Consider the following 14,173-nt stretch of genomic DNA (forward strand, 5'->3'; position numbering starts at 1 on the left):
AGCACCTCCCCAGGGACCAGGAGCTCTGGGTGGGGTTGACTCTTGGGGCTGTCAGGAAGGAGATGGATGGGGAGCTCTGAGGGGTTGGATGAGGTGACCTTTAAAGGTTCCTTCCAACCCAACTATGTCACGATTCTGTGATCCCTCAGCACAACTTGGAAAGGTTGAAAGTGGCTTATTTTTTAGTTTCCTATTAAAAAACCCTAAATCAAGCGAGCCCACCAAACCCTGCAGAGTAGCTGGTTCTTGTGGGCCATCCCCCCCTGCCCTTCCCTTCTTCACAGGGGTCTCCTTGCTCAGCTTCCAGGATATCAATTTGCTCCCTGTGCCAAACCCTCCCCTGGCCCCACAAAGGCAGCACACAACCTCCCAGACCTTTCCCCTCAGTTAACGGGATGAGATTTTTATGCTGACTCACATTGGGATTTGCCCTGAGCAGGATGAAGCTGAAGGCTGAGAGCTGCCCCTTGGGGAAGATGAAACAGGAAAGCCCTATAAATATGATTGGCTGGCAAAAGATTTTGAGAATATAGAAACTATAAGTGAGATTGAAATGAAAGCAAGCTTTGAAATACTTTAGTTACTGAACAACTGGAAAACAATGGTGTGGCCAGCTGAAGGTGATCCCCTTTTGATGGAACAACACCCTCTGCTTGCAGACAGGCCCAAGGCTCAGAGCAGACCCTACAGCTTGGCAGAAGGGGCCCAAAGAGGAGTTTGTAGGGTTTAAAATGTAGCACAGTGTGGTAATGTAATGATTCTTATAGGCTGTATGGAAATGCCATAGGATTTGTATCTTGGACTAGATTGGTTAGTGAGAATCAGAATATTCAACACAGAAGAAGATTTATTGTATTAGAACGGGAACTGCGCTCTCTTACCCTCTTATCCTCTCATCCTCTCTCTCTCTCACCCTCTGTACCACTCTCTTTACTTCTCTCAGGCTGCTCTGAGCTGTGGCTGGCAGCTCCCAGCAGGGCCCTGCACCCAGGCCCTTTGCAATGAACCCCAAGTTCCAAGACCAGAAGAAGATTTATTGTATTGTAACAGGAACCTTGTGCTCTGATCCTCTCTTTTACTCTCTCATCCTCTTTAACACGCTCTTGCCTTCACTCTCTTTACCTCTCTCTCCCTCTTTGGGGCCTGCTCTGAGCTGTGTTTGGCAGCTCCCAGCAGGGCCCTGCACCCAGGCCCTTTGCAATAAACCCCAAGTTCCACAACCTGGCTCCAGAGATCTCTCGTCTCCATCCCCACAGTCCTACCCCTGATGCTCCCACTCTCCTGTGCCCACCCTGTGCCTTCAGCAGCTCTGAAACTCTCCCCTGCTCCCACAGCTCCCTTCCTTTCCTGCCACTTGCCCTACTTTTCCCAGCTTATCCTTACCGGGGGTCATCCCTCCTTGCAGCAGCCCTTCCTCCTGCCCAGCCTTTGTCCCCAGAAGCCCCATCCCCTCCCCGCAGAGCCCCCCGTGCTGGGCAGGCACAAAGGAGGGGCAGCACAGCTGCAGCTGTGTGTAATGAGCTCCAGGAGAACCTGTGCTCCCTTTTCCTGCCCAGACAATGCGTGCAGCCGAGCTCTTTCTTCCCAGCAGGTTTCTCTCCCCTGGAATTCGCTGTCCTCTCCGTGGGTGGGTGCCTGCATTCACTCTTCCATAATGGCTCTGGTGTCCTCTGTGGGAATGCCCTTGTTCCTTTTCTTCCTGCCTTGGCTCTGGCCCCTCTGGACTCGCAGCCACGGGGTCAGACCCAAATTATCCCTGCTCTCCGGAGCAGGAGGCTCAAATCCTGTTGCATAACCAGCCCTGGGAGCTGTGAGTGCTGCAGCTCAAAGCTCACCTCAGGTGCCTTCTGGAGTGCCCTTGGAAAGGGATGCTTGGATGGGGAGGGAAATGGGAGCAGCAGGGAGTGGATGTGGCACTGGCAGTTATTGGATTGGCAGGGAAAGCCGTGACAAAGGAAGGAATGATGAATCTGAATCCATGCTCTCAGAAGGCTAATTTATTACTTTATAATACTATATTGTGTTAAATAATATAACTGTATTATATTAAATAACACTTTATAATATTATATTATATTAAATATAATATATTTATAATATGTTATAATACCATATTATATTAAAGAATACTATACTAAGGAATACTGCAAGGATACTTACAGAATGCTAAAAAGATAATGAAAACTCCTGCCTTTTTTAGAGTCTGACCAGGAGCACATTCCTACACAGCCTCCAACATCTCCCCATGGCCACGGGATGTCAGGGGAGGTGGACCAGGGGGACTGTGCTGGTTTGGATGCCTGGTGCTGGTGGCCCTGGTGTGAGGCCCAGCATGGAGCCCTGATTTTCCATCACCTAATGCAGGGAACCTTCCTGGTTCAATCTGGAGCTGTGATGTCCCAGCCTCTCTGATGCGGAGTTTGGAGTGATCCTAAGCAGAGTCCTGGCAGGACATTTCCATCAGGCACTCAGCAGTTAGAGGGAGGAGAGGCCCATTAGGTCATGGGCTCCATTCCCCAGCCAGGGCTGTCCCCTGGGCTTGTCCCCAGGTTTGGCCAGCTCTGTTATTTCAGGTTCCAGCCAGTGCCACATCCAGGGGAAATGACTCAGCCTGACAGACCCTGCTAAGAGCTCTCCAAGGCCCCAAATTTTGGCTGTTTAATACAATTTTCCCTCTTTTGGGGAGAAAGTAAAGCTCAGTGGAATTTCCACACATTTAGATGAGCCAAAGGAGAATATGGGTGGTCACTTTTCTGTGTCTGCAACTGGGGGTATCCCTCAGGGAGCACCATGGGATGGGATGGGATGGGATGGGATGGGATGGGATGGGATGGGATGGGATGGGATGGGATGGGATGGGATGGTGGAGAGTCACTATTGGAACCCATCTGGTTCCTGAGAGCACCAATAGGCCTTAATGACCCCAACCAGCCTCACCTGAGACCCCTAGCTCATCCCAGCAGCCCCATTTAAGCTCAGCCCTGTGCCCTCAGCCCTGGCCTGCGTTCTGGTGAGGATCTTTGCCTCCTGGATGGGCAATGGACCGTCTCTGGATGGAATTTCTCTCCTTGTTCTTTTACTCTCTGTCCCGTCTCTGCCCTTGGATGGACTCCACACCTGACTGCAGCCTGGTTTCTACACCAGCTTCTGCCTGTGCTTCGCCTTCCCACTGACTGTGCTGCAGGAGGGATCTGCCTCTGATCCCTGATTGCCTGTGGAGCATCTCCCCAGGGGCTGGCACTGCCTGGGCTGCTCCCCATTGGAATCTGTGCCTGTCCTGTGGTGCTCCAGCTCCCCACAGCAGCTCCTGGGAGCAGCTGCTTTATTCTTTAGCTCTGTCCAGCCTCTGTTCTGGGTGAGCCTGCACAAGGCATCAATTCCAGCTGCAGCAGGTGTGGGAATCCCATCCCTGGCAGTACCCAGTGAGCTCTCAGTGCCTGTGATCTCCAGGGCCCTGGTGATGGAATTGTGCAGGTCCTGGCACATCCATTGATGCCAGCAGTGAGGGAATCACTCCCAAAAATGCTTGGGGCTGAGAGGGACAGACATTCCTGGTGTTTTCCCCTCTGTGAGCTCTTTGCTCTGGGGTTAATTCCTGTGCTGTGCTGATAAACTCTGCTGGCTCTGCCTCTGGGGTTTTGGCTGGTCAGGGTTCCCAGGGGCTCAACCCTGCACCCTCTGGCTTGGTCCCAGTTTTTTGATGTTCCTGCTGCCAAAAGCTGCTGCATCTTCATTTTGCAGAGCTTTAGAGGTTGCCTGGAATCCAGTGGATGCTGTGCCCATGTGGGGAGCTGGGGAAATCCCAGCTGAAATCCCAACTCCCCACAAACAGCCCCATCTCCTCCATTCCTTCCCCTTTCCCACCACAGGGCTCTTTCCCATGCAGAATCTTCCAAGGAGGTGGTGTCAGGAGTGACACACGAGTGTCTGAAGCAGATCAAAGCTGTTTTCTGCTTGATTGATTTGTATTTTGCCTCTCTGGCTGTGGATCTCTCCTGGCAGGTCACAGCGTGCCCGGGGCTGTTTGTCTGCCCTCAAATCAATCTCACACCTCATCCTCAGCGGGAATTCCAGGGAGTGAAGGGGCTGGATGCTTCCCAAGCCATGGCAGATGCTCCTGCAGATGGTGCTGGCACAACTCCCACTGACAAATCATGGAGTGGGATTGTCCAGACCATCCCAGCAAAGGGACTGTGGGATCTGGAGTGATTCTGCAGGGCTGGGCCAGGGCTGGTGATCTGAGCCTGCCCCTTGTCCCCAGGTGTTGGGAAGGATGAAAGTTTGACAAGAGTCTCACAGATATGTGTGCTTGCCAGAAAGATTTTTAAATGTTGAGTCTGATGAAGGAATAGAGATGGAAGCAAGTTTTGATATAGAAGAAAAGAATTGCTGAGCCAGTCTCACTGGATAACCAAGGAGGCAAAGGGTGTGTTAGTTAGAAGGGGTTTTTATGGCTTAGAGCAAAGGATAAACCCACCCCAAACAAGATGTTTTTACCAAGCAGAAAGAGAGCACAGGCAAACAAGCCTGCCAATGTGGCAAGTAGAAAAAAGGTCTCAGAATTTTCCACTGCCAGAAAACTGAAAAACAACTTCTAGCTTAAACTGTAATGCACTGACTTTTAGTGATTGGAGAGCAGTAACATGAATATGGTAATTACAGTAGTTATGATAGGCTATAGGTAATAGTTAAGGTATAGATTGGTTCTGCTGTATGAAGATGCTCAGCAAAGCAAAGTCTCTAATGCATTGTAACCAAACCCAAAGGGTCTCCAGGCCTGCCTGCAGCTGGAGCTGACAGCTGTGGGCACAGCTCTGTCACCCACCACCCTGGGCTGCTGTAACACCTTGGATACAATAAACTGCATTTTGGATATAATAAACTGCATTTTGGATACAATAAACTGCATTTTGGAGAGCACCTGGAGTCCCACATCCTGCATTCAGGCTCTTACACCCACTCCTTGCTGGTGGCAGGGTTGTTGCCACACTGGAGGGATCTGGTTTGAGATGTCTAAGGTCTGAAAGTGTTTTTGCTAATAGAGAGGAAGAAGAAACCTTGAGGATTTAAAACACGTTTTTCCTCAGGTATTCCTGTAGCTCAAAGACTCTTCAGTTAAAGGTGAACTTGGGAAGAGAGTCTGCTCGCCAGGAGAGTGAAAAGCTTCTCATGGTGATGCCAAACAGGCCAGGGCAGGGGCTCTCCCCTGTTCAAACCATCTCAAAAGTTCACAGCACATTCTGAGAGTGGATCCTTTCTTTGCTGGGATTCCCACTGGAATTCCTGACGCTGTGACAGGGCTGAACCCCACTTTGGGCAGAGAGGGGTGTCCCCACCCTCTGGTCAGGACATGCTGAGGGACACAGAGACTTCCTCCCACTCCTTGGTCCAATTCTTTATTTACAGCATCAACAGGGGAGTTTGGGAAAGGATGAGTAGGATTCCTCTACCCAGCTGCTCCAGGACTTGTGGTTTGGGGCATTTGTGTCCTTTACATCCCTCAGCATCCCAACTTTGTGGTTGTGAAGCTGGGGAAGGAATGGCCCTTCCTACCTTTGGGACAGTGGCCTCCAAACTCACATTGTGATTCAAAAATCTCACCTGGCTGTTTGTGAAGTTGTCTGAATGGTTTTTGTGGTCTGAGTCTGCTGAATTTGTGCACTGAATTTTAATTTTCCCAAAGTGACACTCATCTTCCTGCAGGTTTTTTCTGTTGTCCAATTTGTCCGGTTTTCTCTTGCTGGAGAATAAACAGTGCCCTGTAGTGGAGGCTTCTGAGCCTACTGAGCATCTCTCTCTTTTCTCCCAATGCAGATGAGGTGAACCTGCTGGACAAAATCACTCTGCACGCCCGGGACCTCAGCAATGTTTCCTTTGGCTACGACCACAGCAAGTGCAGGATCCTGGAGATCGGGCAGTATGCAACCCTCAACATGCCCACCAGGGAGGCCTTTGGGGACAGGTAACCTCCCTCCAGGGGGCGGGAAAGGGGTGCTGGGGCTCAAAAATCATCTGAGGCTTGGCTCCTGGTTTGAGGAGTTCCTTGGAGAGCCCATTCCATGGTGACATGGAGATAACTCAGCCATTCTCTGCTCTGAGCTCAGAGTTTCCTTCATTTCTTACATTTTGGAGCAGTTTGTCCTGTCCCCAGAAGTGCCCCAGGCCAGGTTGGATGGGGTTTGGAGCAGCCTGGGCAGTAGAAGCTGTCCCTGCCATGGCAGGGACAGGATGAGATGAGCTTGAAGGTTTCCTCCAACCCAAATCATTCTGGGGTTCTTTGATCGTTCTTGGCTGGGTGCAGGAAGGACACCTTGGCATGGCCCCATCACCCCGTGCTGAGGTTGTGTTAGCAGTGCTAATTTAGGCCTGGCTGCTTCTCCTTGAACCTCTCAACTGGAACAATTGTTGGCTCTTTTCTCCCTTTATTTTTCCTTCTCACTCATTCATCTGTGCCGTGACTCGGATTTTTTTATCCCGAGGGCTCAGTTGATGGTGACACAGCAGCAGCAGCTGCACAATGGCACATGTCCCCTCTTCCCACCAGGTTTGCAGACGAACTGAGCGTGCTGCTGAAGCTCAGGTACTCCCTGAAGGAGGACACCAGCCTGGTGACCATCCTCAGCCACCGCAGCCATGTGCTCTTCCAGATCAGGGTTAACCCCTACGCCCTGGTCTTTGTCACCACGAGGAGAAGACACTATGAGTAAGTCCCAGCCCAGGGGCTGTTTTCCTTCCTTCCTTCCCTTCCTTCCCTTCCTCCCTTCCAAGGCCCAGGGTCAGGCTTTCCCTCTCTGGTGGCCTTTGGGCAGTGCTGAGCTCACCTCAGCTGAAGGAAGGTGATGTCCCTCAGATCTGGAGCAGGTTGTCACTGCCAAGCTCCACTCTGCCAGAACGATGCAGCTCTGGGAAACAAAGCAAAGAACAAAAAGGTTCAGATCCCTGGGGATCAATCAAAACCGAAACCCCACTCATTTCTCAGATGCCTCAAGTGGTTGTAGACATCCCCAAATCCATGCGAAACAAGTGATGTAAGAATTCTGGGATTGTTGCTTGTGTCTGCACTGAGGATGGACACCTGAGGGACCCTGGGAGCTGCTGAGGGGTGAAGCTTGCTTCTGTATCAGGTGTGGGAAGTTTCCTGTTGTGTCTCCTCCCTTTCCCTCAGGTTCCCAGTGTCCTTCCTGGGCGATGGGCGCTGGCACCAGGTGGCTCTCAGCATCTCCCTGGAGAGGCTGGAGCTGCACGTGGACTGTCGGCTGGTGGACAGAGTCAGCTGGTCCAATCACTTTGGGATGGGAGTGAACACTGAGGGGCTGATCATCATTGGAGGCCTCATCGAGTCCTTCGAGATCCCCTTTAAGGTGAGAGCTGGGCAGGGTCTGCTCTACCTGTGTGAATGAGGCTTCAAGTTCCCCCAATGGAATCCATTTCCATCACCTTCTCCTCCCAAAGCAACATTTATTTCCATGCTTGAGCATGATGAACTTAGGAAAGGCTTGGAGTTGTGCAGAGGGCTTGGGTTTGGGTCAGGGCAGCAGTCAGGTCACCTCTGGGCTGGATTTCCACTCATCCTCTGGTGCAGGCCATGACCTGGATCATGTGGAGAAATCCCTGTGCAGTCTGCATGAAAAGATCTGGTTGGGGAAGTGTGTCCAATAGCTTCAGACTTCCAAAGGGCAAGGATGGATGGGATAATGGGAAGGAATTGTTTCCTGGGAGGGTGGGCAGGCCCTGGCACAGGGTGCCCAGAGCAGCTGTGGCTGCCCCTGGATCCCTGGCAGTGCCCAAGGCCAGGCTGAAGCAGTTTGGACATTTTGCATGCAACTCCTGAAGTTGCAGAGGGAACATTCATTGCCCAAACCATCCCCTAAAGAAATCCCTGGCTATGAGAAGCTGGAGATGACCTCCCCTCCAGGCCCTTCCAGACCTTTCCCTCTCCTCTGGAAGAAGCAGGAGCACAAACTCTGCTTTCTGTCTCTTCCAGGGTGCTCTCCAGCAGCTCACCTTCGTGATGGGGGACCCCGCAGCAGCTGCTGAGCAGTGCCACAGCTACAACTCAACCTGCCCAGGCTCCTTCAACCTCCACAGGATCCCATGGGAGCTCCCAGCAGCCTGGCCACAGGTGTGCCTGGGGACAGCTGACACATTTAGGGACTGCTGGGCCAAGCTTTTCCTCAGTGTCACACCATCCCAAGGAAAGGCCCAACCCAGGGCGTTGTCTGGAACTGCTGGGATCTCCAGTTTGGGATGGGGTGGTTCTTTTCCATCCCTTCAAGTCACAGATGGGCTTGGTGCCAAGGAGAGTGAGTTAAAGGGAGAGTTTGGGATGCAGGGAAAGCCTGGGGGTGGCTGTGACTGGATGTGCTCCTGTGGGTGGCTTTGAGTAATGCTGCAGCTGGAGCTGTGCTGCTGAGAGGAGGTAAAGCTGTCCCTGGGCATTGGACACCACTCTGGAATCCCTGCCCACTCCCAGCAGCATTGCACCCTTTGGTACATCATCCTTCCTGAAGCTGTCCCTCTGTCCTGCCAGCATTGCTGGAAAATGGAAATTTGGGGGACTTTGCTTTCGTTGTGGAGTTCAACAATTTCCAACAACCGTATCTGTCAAAAATCCCAGATCACATCATAAATCCCCCAGAACATCAAGCACCCAGGCTTTCCTCAGGAGCTGGAGCTGGCCCAGGGAAATTCCTCACATCTTAGGCCAGCTACCTTCATAGGAAATGCTTCATAGGAGCCTGGAAAAAGCTGGAGAGAGGCGAGTGCTGGATGTCAGTGCCTGGCACGAGCCTGCCCGTGGTGTGTAACCCATGTCTGTGGGCTGGGGAGGAGCTGGGACAGCAGCAGGGACAGGGCAGTGTCACTGTAGGACACCAAAAACCACAAGCGCACAGTGCTGTTCTTAAGGTGAAGGAAAAGGGAAGTTTATTTTCTGACTCCAACATTTATAGTTTTCCAAGGGTGACAGCGGATTGGAGGGTGACAGTGCCACCTCTCCAATGACACTGGTCAAACCAACAGTCTATCAACTTTCTCCTCTTCCATAAAGGCATGCAAAACAACGAGTTATTTACAGAAAGTGTGTGAGAAAGTTCACTACAAGGATGTCAACATCAGAAGGCTTAGAAAATCTTAAAAAACCAGAGTGACAGGGCAGTGCCAAGGGAGGGAACATGGGGCACTGCCCTGCCTGGCTGCTGCCCAGGGATTCCTTTGGGATGCTGGAGCCAGCACCCAGGGAACAGGGAGTGGTGGCACTGGGACAGCCCGGCATGGGCTGTGTTGGGTTGTGTTGGTGATTTGAAGAGGAGGGTTTGAGGGCAAGCCCTGCTGATGAGGGATTGAGGAGCAGGCTGAGTGTGACACAGAGATGGTCACCTCCTGCTCTGGGGGACAGAGGAGTGGCCAGGGTAACCCCGAGGGGCCATTGCAGCACCTGGTCACCCCAAAATGAAACCTCTGTTGTCCCAAGCTCTGGAGCTCTTCCATGAATGGCTCTGGGGTGTCACCCATCAAGCAGAAAATTTCACTTTAGGCATCAGTAAATTGTCTGCAGGTGGGACCCCCCAGTTCCCATCCCTTGCTGGCCTTTGTTGTGTTTTCTGGGACTCCCGTTGTTGGAAGGAATGATGAATTTGACTCCACGTTCTCAGAAGGCTAATTTATTATTTTATGAGATTATATTAAATAATACTATACTAAACTATACTAAAGAATACAGAAAGGATACTTACAGAATGCTAAAAAGATAATAATGAAAACTCCTGACTCTTTCCAGAATCCTGACACAGCTTGGCTGTGACTGGCCATTAAGTCAAAACAACTCACAGCAGAATCCAATGGAACAATCACCTGTGGGTAAACAATCTCCAAACACATTCCAAAACAGCAAAACACAAGAAAAGCAAATCAAATAATTATTGTTTTCATTTTTCTCTAAAGCTCCTCAGCTTCCCAGGAAAAAATCCTGGGCAAAAAGATTTTTCAAAAATTACAACAGCAACAGGCCCTCCTCAGGACTGAGGAGCTTCCAAATCAACAGAAACTGCAAAAGACCCACCCAAACTCTCAAGTGGTTTGATCAGAAGCCATTCCCTGCTGTTGCTGTGGAGGATTGGCTCCCGCTGAGCATTCCCTGGATGCTTCCTGGGCCAGCAGAGGCAGTTCCTCAGTCCTGGAGCCAGCAATAAACAACAATAAACACGTGCTGAGGGCAGTGCTGGTCCTTGGGCAGTGATGTTTTCCCTCTTCTCTCTCTCCAACTCTCCAGGTGCCAAAGGAAACCAATGAAATCCAGGATTCATCCACTCAGGTATGGCTCCTGCACTGTCCTTCCTGTGTCCCTATGCTGTCACCCCCAGGCTGGCTCTAATAGGCAACAAGGCAAACCCAAAATACCCAGGCAATGCCACTAATGATGATTTTGTGACTGTTATTCTGGAGAATTTCTACTCTGTGTCAGCTGGGAAGGGCTGGAGCTCTCTGTGGGAGGGGTGGTTGTGCTTTGGGGGCCCTCCTTGGCGTGGTTCCTGGGATCTGGGGCTGGGAGAGGGACGGTTCTTCCCCTTTCCCACTGGAGCTCCTGGTGCTGAGCTCCTTGCTGGAGCTGCTGTCCCCCAGCTGGAGCCTGGAGCGTGTCCCCAGCTCTTGTGCATGTGCTGGGGACATGAGGGAGTGCTCTGGCTGAGGCTGGCCTTATGTTCCTGCTTTGTTTGGGGTTTTTAGCCAAGCTTTGTTGTTCAAGTCCACGCAAACACATCCTGAGGGCGTCACAGACATCTTTTATGAAAATCCTTTCTTTAGGATTTTTCCTCCTGAGAAGCTGAAAGGCCTCAGGAACAAAATGTAAGCAATGATTATCTGCTGCTGTGGAATGCAACAGGTGCAATTATGATTGGTCTCATAGGGTTGTTTCTAAGTAATGGCCAATCACAGTCAGCTGGCTCAGGCAGAGAGTCTGAGCCACAAACCTTTGTTATCATTCTTTCCTATTCTATTCTTAGCCAGCCTTCTGATGAAATCCCTTCTTCTATTCTTTTAGTATAGTTTTAATGTACTATATATCATAAAATAATAAATCAGCCTTCAGAAACATGGAGTCAGATCCTCGTCTCTTCCCTCATCCTCAGACTCCTGTGAACACGGTCACACTGAGGGGAAATCCCAAATGCAGATTGAGATTTGTGTGTGTGTGAACAGTTGGAGTTCTTCATTCACCTCACCCTCCTGTTGCCTGTTTACTCTTTGGGGACAGTCTCTCTTCTCTCAGCTGGTTTCCACTGCCTGGCTACACCTGGATAATTCCAAACTGGAACTGTCCAAGTGGCCTTTGGCAGCTGGATCCATTCCTCTGCTCTGGGCTCAGCAGCTCAGGAGGATGTGCAGTGGGTTTGTACTGAACTGAGGTGGCAAAATCACCTTTCCTGGGCACTTCTGGAAGGTCATCTCCGCTTATGGAAGGGCTCTGCCATCCTGCTGGATCCTCCCTGGGGTGTAATTCCCACCTGTGGGTTCTTCCAGAGCCTGGCAAGACATTGCCATAACAAGGAAAGGGGTGAAATTCATAGGTCCACAGGGGGAAATGAACAATATTCTGGATTTGGGCCAAGTTTATTTTTCAAGCACTTAATAAGGAGCAGAGACGCCTTGGAATCTTTGGCGTTGAGATTTATTAGGAATAAAAAAGGAGTTTGAGAGTAATGAGGAGCAGCCCAGCTCTGCTGCAGGCACAGGCCACAGCTCTGCTTTCTAGTTCCTTTGTTCATTTAGAAGTAAATTGGTACATTGGTGGATTCCTTAATTGTTAATTAGAGCTAAATAATTATGGAGGCTCAGGGTGATGGCAGAGGAAGATGTAATGGGGGGAGGCAATAGATGAGCTTGTCCCTGGCAGTGATACCTGAATTGCAGCCCAGTCCTTCTGGCAGATTTTTTTGTGGAATAAATTTCCATTTCTGAGCAGTCTTTGGGACATGTGTTGAGCCACTTCTGCTGCATTTTATTTTCTCTTAGACTGCCTGTCCTAAACGTGAGCAGGAGGGTTCCTGAACTGAATGACTTTTCCAAGGCAGCTTCACCTGGGATCCTAAAGCCATTCACCAAACAGTCAAAGCTTAAATCCCACAGAGACAAAACTTCACAGGTTTAACCTTCTGGGCAGTCCAGACTAGTTGGGAAACACCTTCTTGATTTAAAAATGCTCTGAAAGCTCTGTGGAAATGCTTGGTTGGGTCGTGGCACTTCTGTTCTCTCGTGCTTGGGTTTGCCAGTGAACACAACTGGTGTGGGAATCACTCCTTCAGGCTCAGTCCTAAAATTCCATCCTGCCTGTCCAGTCAGAGCAGCCTGGAGCCTGTGGAAGTCAGGACTTGCACATACTCCTTATTTATTATTTTAGTGTATTCCCTTCCTGATGCTGGGCTTTAAAACCCATCCCAAAAGGCCTAGGCTTGGCCTATCCTCAGTAACAAAGACAAGCCCTCATGGGGGAACTGTCCCTGCTCCACCTTCAGTTTCCCTGGATTCTGGGGCTGCTGCTTCCTTGGATAAGCTGGGATAACACCAAATATACCTGTGGGGATGTGACTGGCAGCTGGAGCCCAGCTCTGTCTCCCTGCTCTCAGGCCTTATCTTGAGGTGTTGTTCCTGATAGCTCTGATATCTCAGCCCCTGCAGAGCTCAGATATTGATGCAGGGTTCCCCCAGCCAGGGAATAATGTGCTCTGACTCCATGATTCAGAATGCTGAATAATTGCTTTATTAAGCTATTCTGTATTACACTAATGCTATATTAAATGACATACTAAAAAGATACTGTACTGAAAAATACTAAAGAAAAAGAAAAGAAGAAAACATTAAAAGAAATCCCATGACTGTCTGAGGACACAGCTTTGACTCAACTGGCCAATCAATTCAAACAACCCTCACTGGTTTCCAATTAACAAATCACTTTTGGTAAACAATCTCCATAACACATTCCACATGTGCCAAACAACAGGAGCAGCAAATAGAGATGAGAATTGTTTTCTCTTCTTCTCTGATGTTCTCACTGCCTTCCCCAGGAAAAGTCCCTGGGAAGTTGTGCCTGTTGCTCTCTCAGAATCCAGTTTCTCCAACAGGATCAGTTCTGTGGGTAATTGATTGTCCCACAAACCCACTGTGGGATAAATGCAATGACAGGAACCCATTCAGCTGAACCCTAGAGGTTTTTAATCCCAAACCCAAGTGCTGTTCCGCCCAACCCAAGCCCTCTGCACAATTCCAAACCTTTGCTGAGTTTATCCGGCTCAATCATGAAAATAAACGTTGCTTTGGGAAGAGAGGTGCTGTGAGGAGCCTCGGGTGGGAATTACTGATGAGGGCAGTAATTTGTGAGCTGGGGGCAGCTTTTGTGCCCTTGCTGGCTTTTAGAACTTGTCACATGCCAGAAGTGTGGCAGCGAGGCTTTGGTTGATCATCAGATTTCCAGAAGATTCCCCGGGTGTTGTTCTTGCCACCAGTGTCTCGTGTCCTACTGCAGCTCCATGGCCCTGTCCCATCACTGAGGGCACAGCAGAAGGGCTGTGCTGAGCTCCAGGAGGGGCTTATCCCCTCCAGAGCCCTGCTGTGGCTGCTGCAGCTCCTCAGGTACAGCCAGCACCTGACCTGGGATCCCTTCCACCACAGCCCATGGCATTTCCTGGCACTTTTTCTCCTTTAAATCAGTCCAACATTGATTTTTGATTTTTTTTTTTCCTATATTCCAGCCCCTTCTAGAGGCTTGTGATATAAAGTGCTGGAAAAAAATAGTTTAAAATTGTCTATTTCTGATCTTGAGCTTGAGTGAATCACATTGTACCTTTGGCTGTTGGATGGAAAAGGTTTCTATTAACAAAACAATCTGTTTCCTGGGAGAAGACCCTGAGCTTTGAACTCTGTTTTACCCAGCCTGACCCAGCTGAAAATTAGGGCAGAGTGTGATGTTGGTTTTCTGGGCTGCTGAAAACAGGGATGCTCCAAGCTGGGCTTTAACCCCTTTGCCACTGAGGAGGTTTTGGAGCATGGCTCCAGCTGGAAAGCCCTCCAGATGTGCAGCAGCATTGATATCTTTGTCAATAAAACATTGTTATCTTTGTCAATAAAACACTCCTAGGCTCCTCAGGCAAGATACCAAGTTAGAAACACTTTCCAAAAC

The 14,173-nt window shown here is 50.1% G+C and overlaps 1 protein-coding gene across 5 annotated transcripts in view; it reads left to right on the top strand.

The window, feature by feature from the left end:
- COL27A1 (collagen type XXVII alpha 1 chain) overlaps positions 1-14,173 on the top strand; it is a 90,263-nt gene that overhangs the window by 27,597 nt on the left and 48,493 nt on the right. For all 5 annotated transcript variants that reach the window (XM_063174387.1, XM_063174384.1, XM_063174386.1 and 2 more), the window contains exons 2-6: positions 5,815-5,962; positions 6,545-6,703; positions 7,166-7,361; positions 7,985-8,122; positions 10,271-10,312. In XM_063174387.1, the coding sequence (XP_063030457.1) occupies positions 5,934-5,962; positions 6,545-6,703; positions 7,166-7,361; positions 7,985-8,122; positions 10,271-10,312 (564 nt within the window). In that variant the 5' untranslated portion in view covers positions 5,815-5,933. The remainder of the gene's footprint in view (positions 1-5,814; positions 5,963-6,544; positions 6,704-7,165; positions 7,362-7,984; positions 8,123-10,270; positions 10,313-14,173) is intronic.

This window comes from Melospiza melodia, chromosome 22, assembly GCF_035770615.1.
Source record: "Melospiza melodia melodia isolate bMelMel2 chromosome 22, bMelMel2.pri, whole genome shotgun sequence".
Lineage (NCBI taxonomy): Eukaryota > Metazoa > Chordata > Aves > Passeriformes > Passerellidae > Melospiza > Melospiza melodia.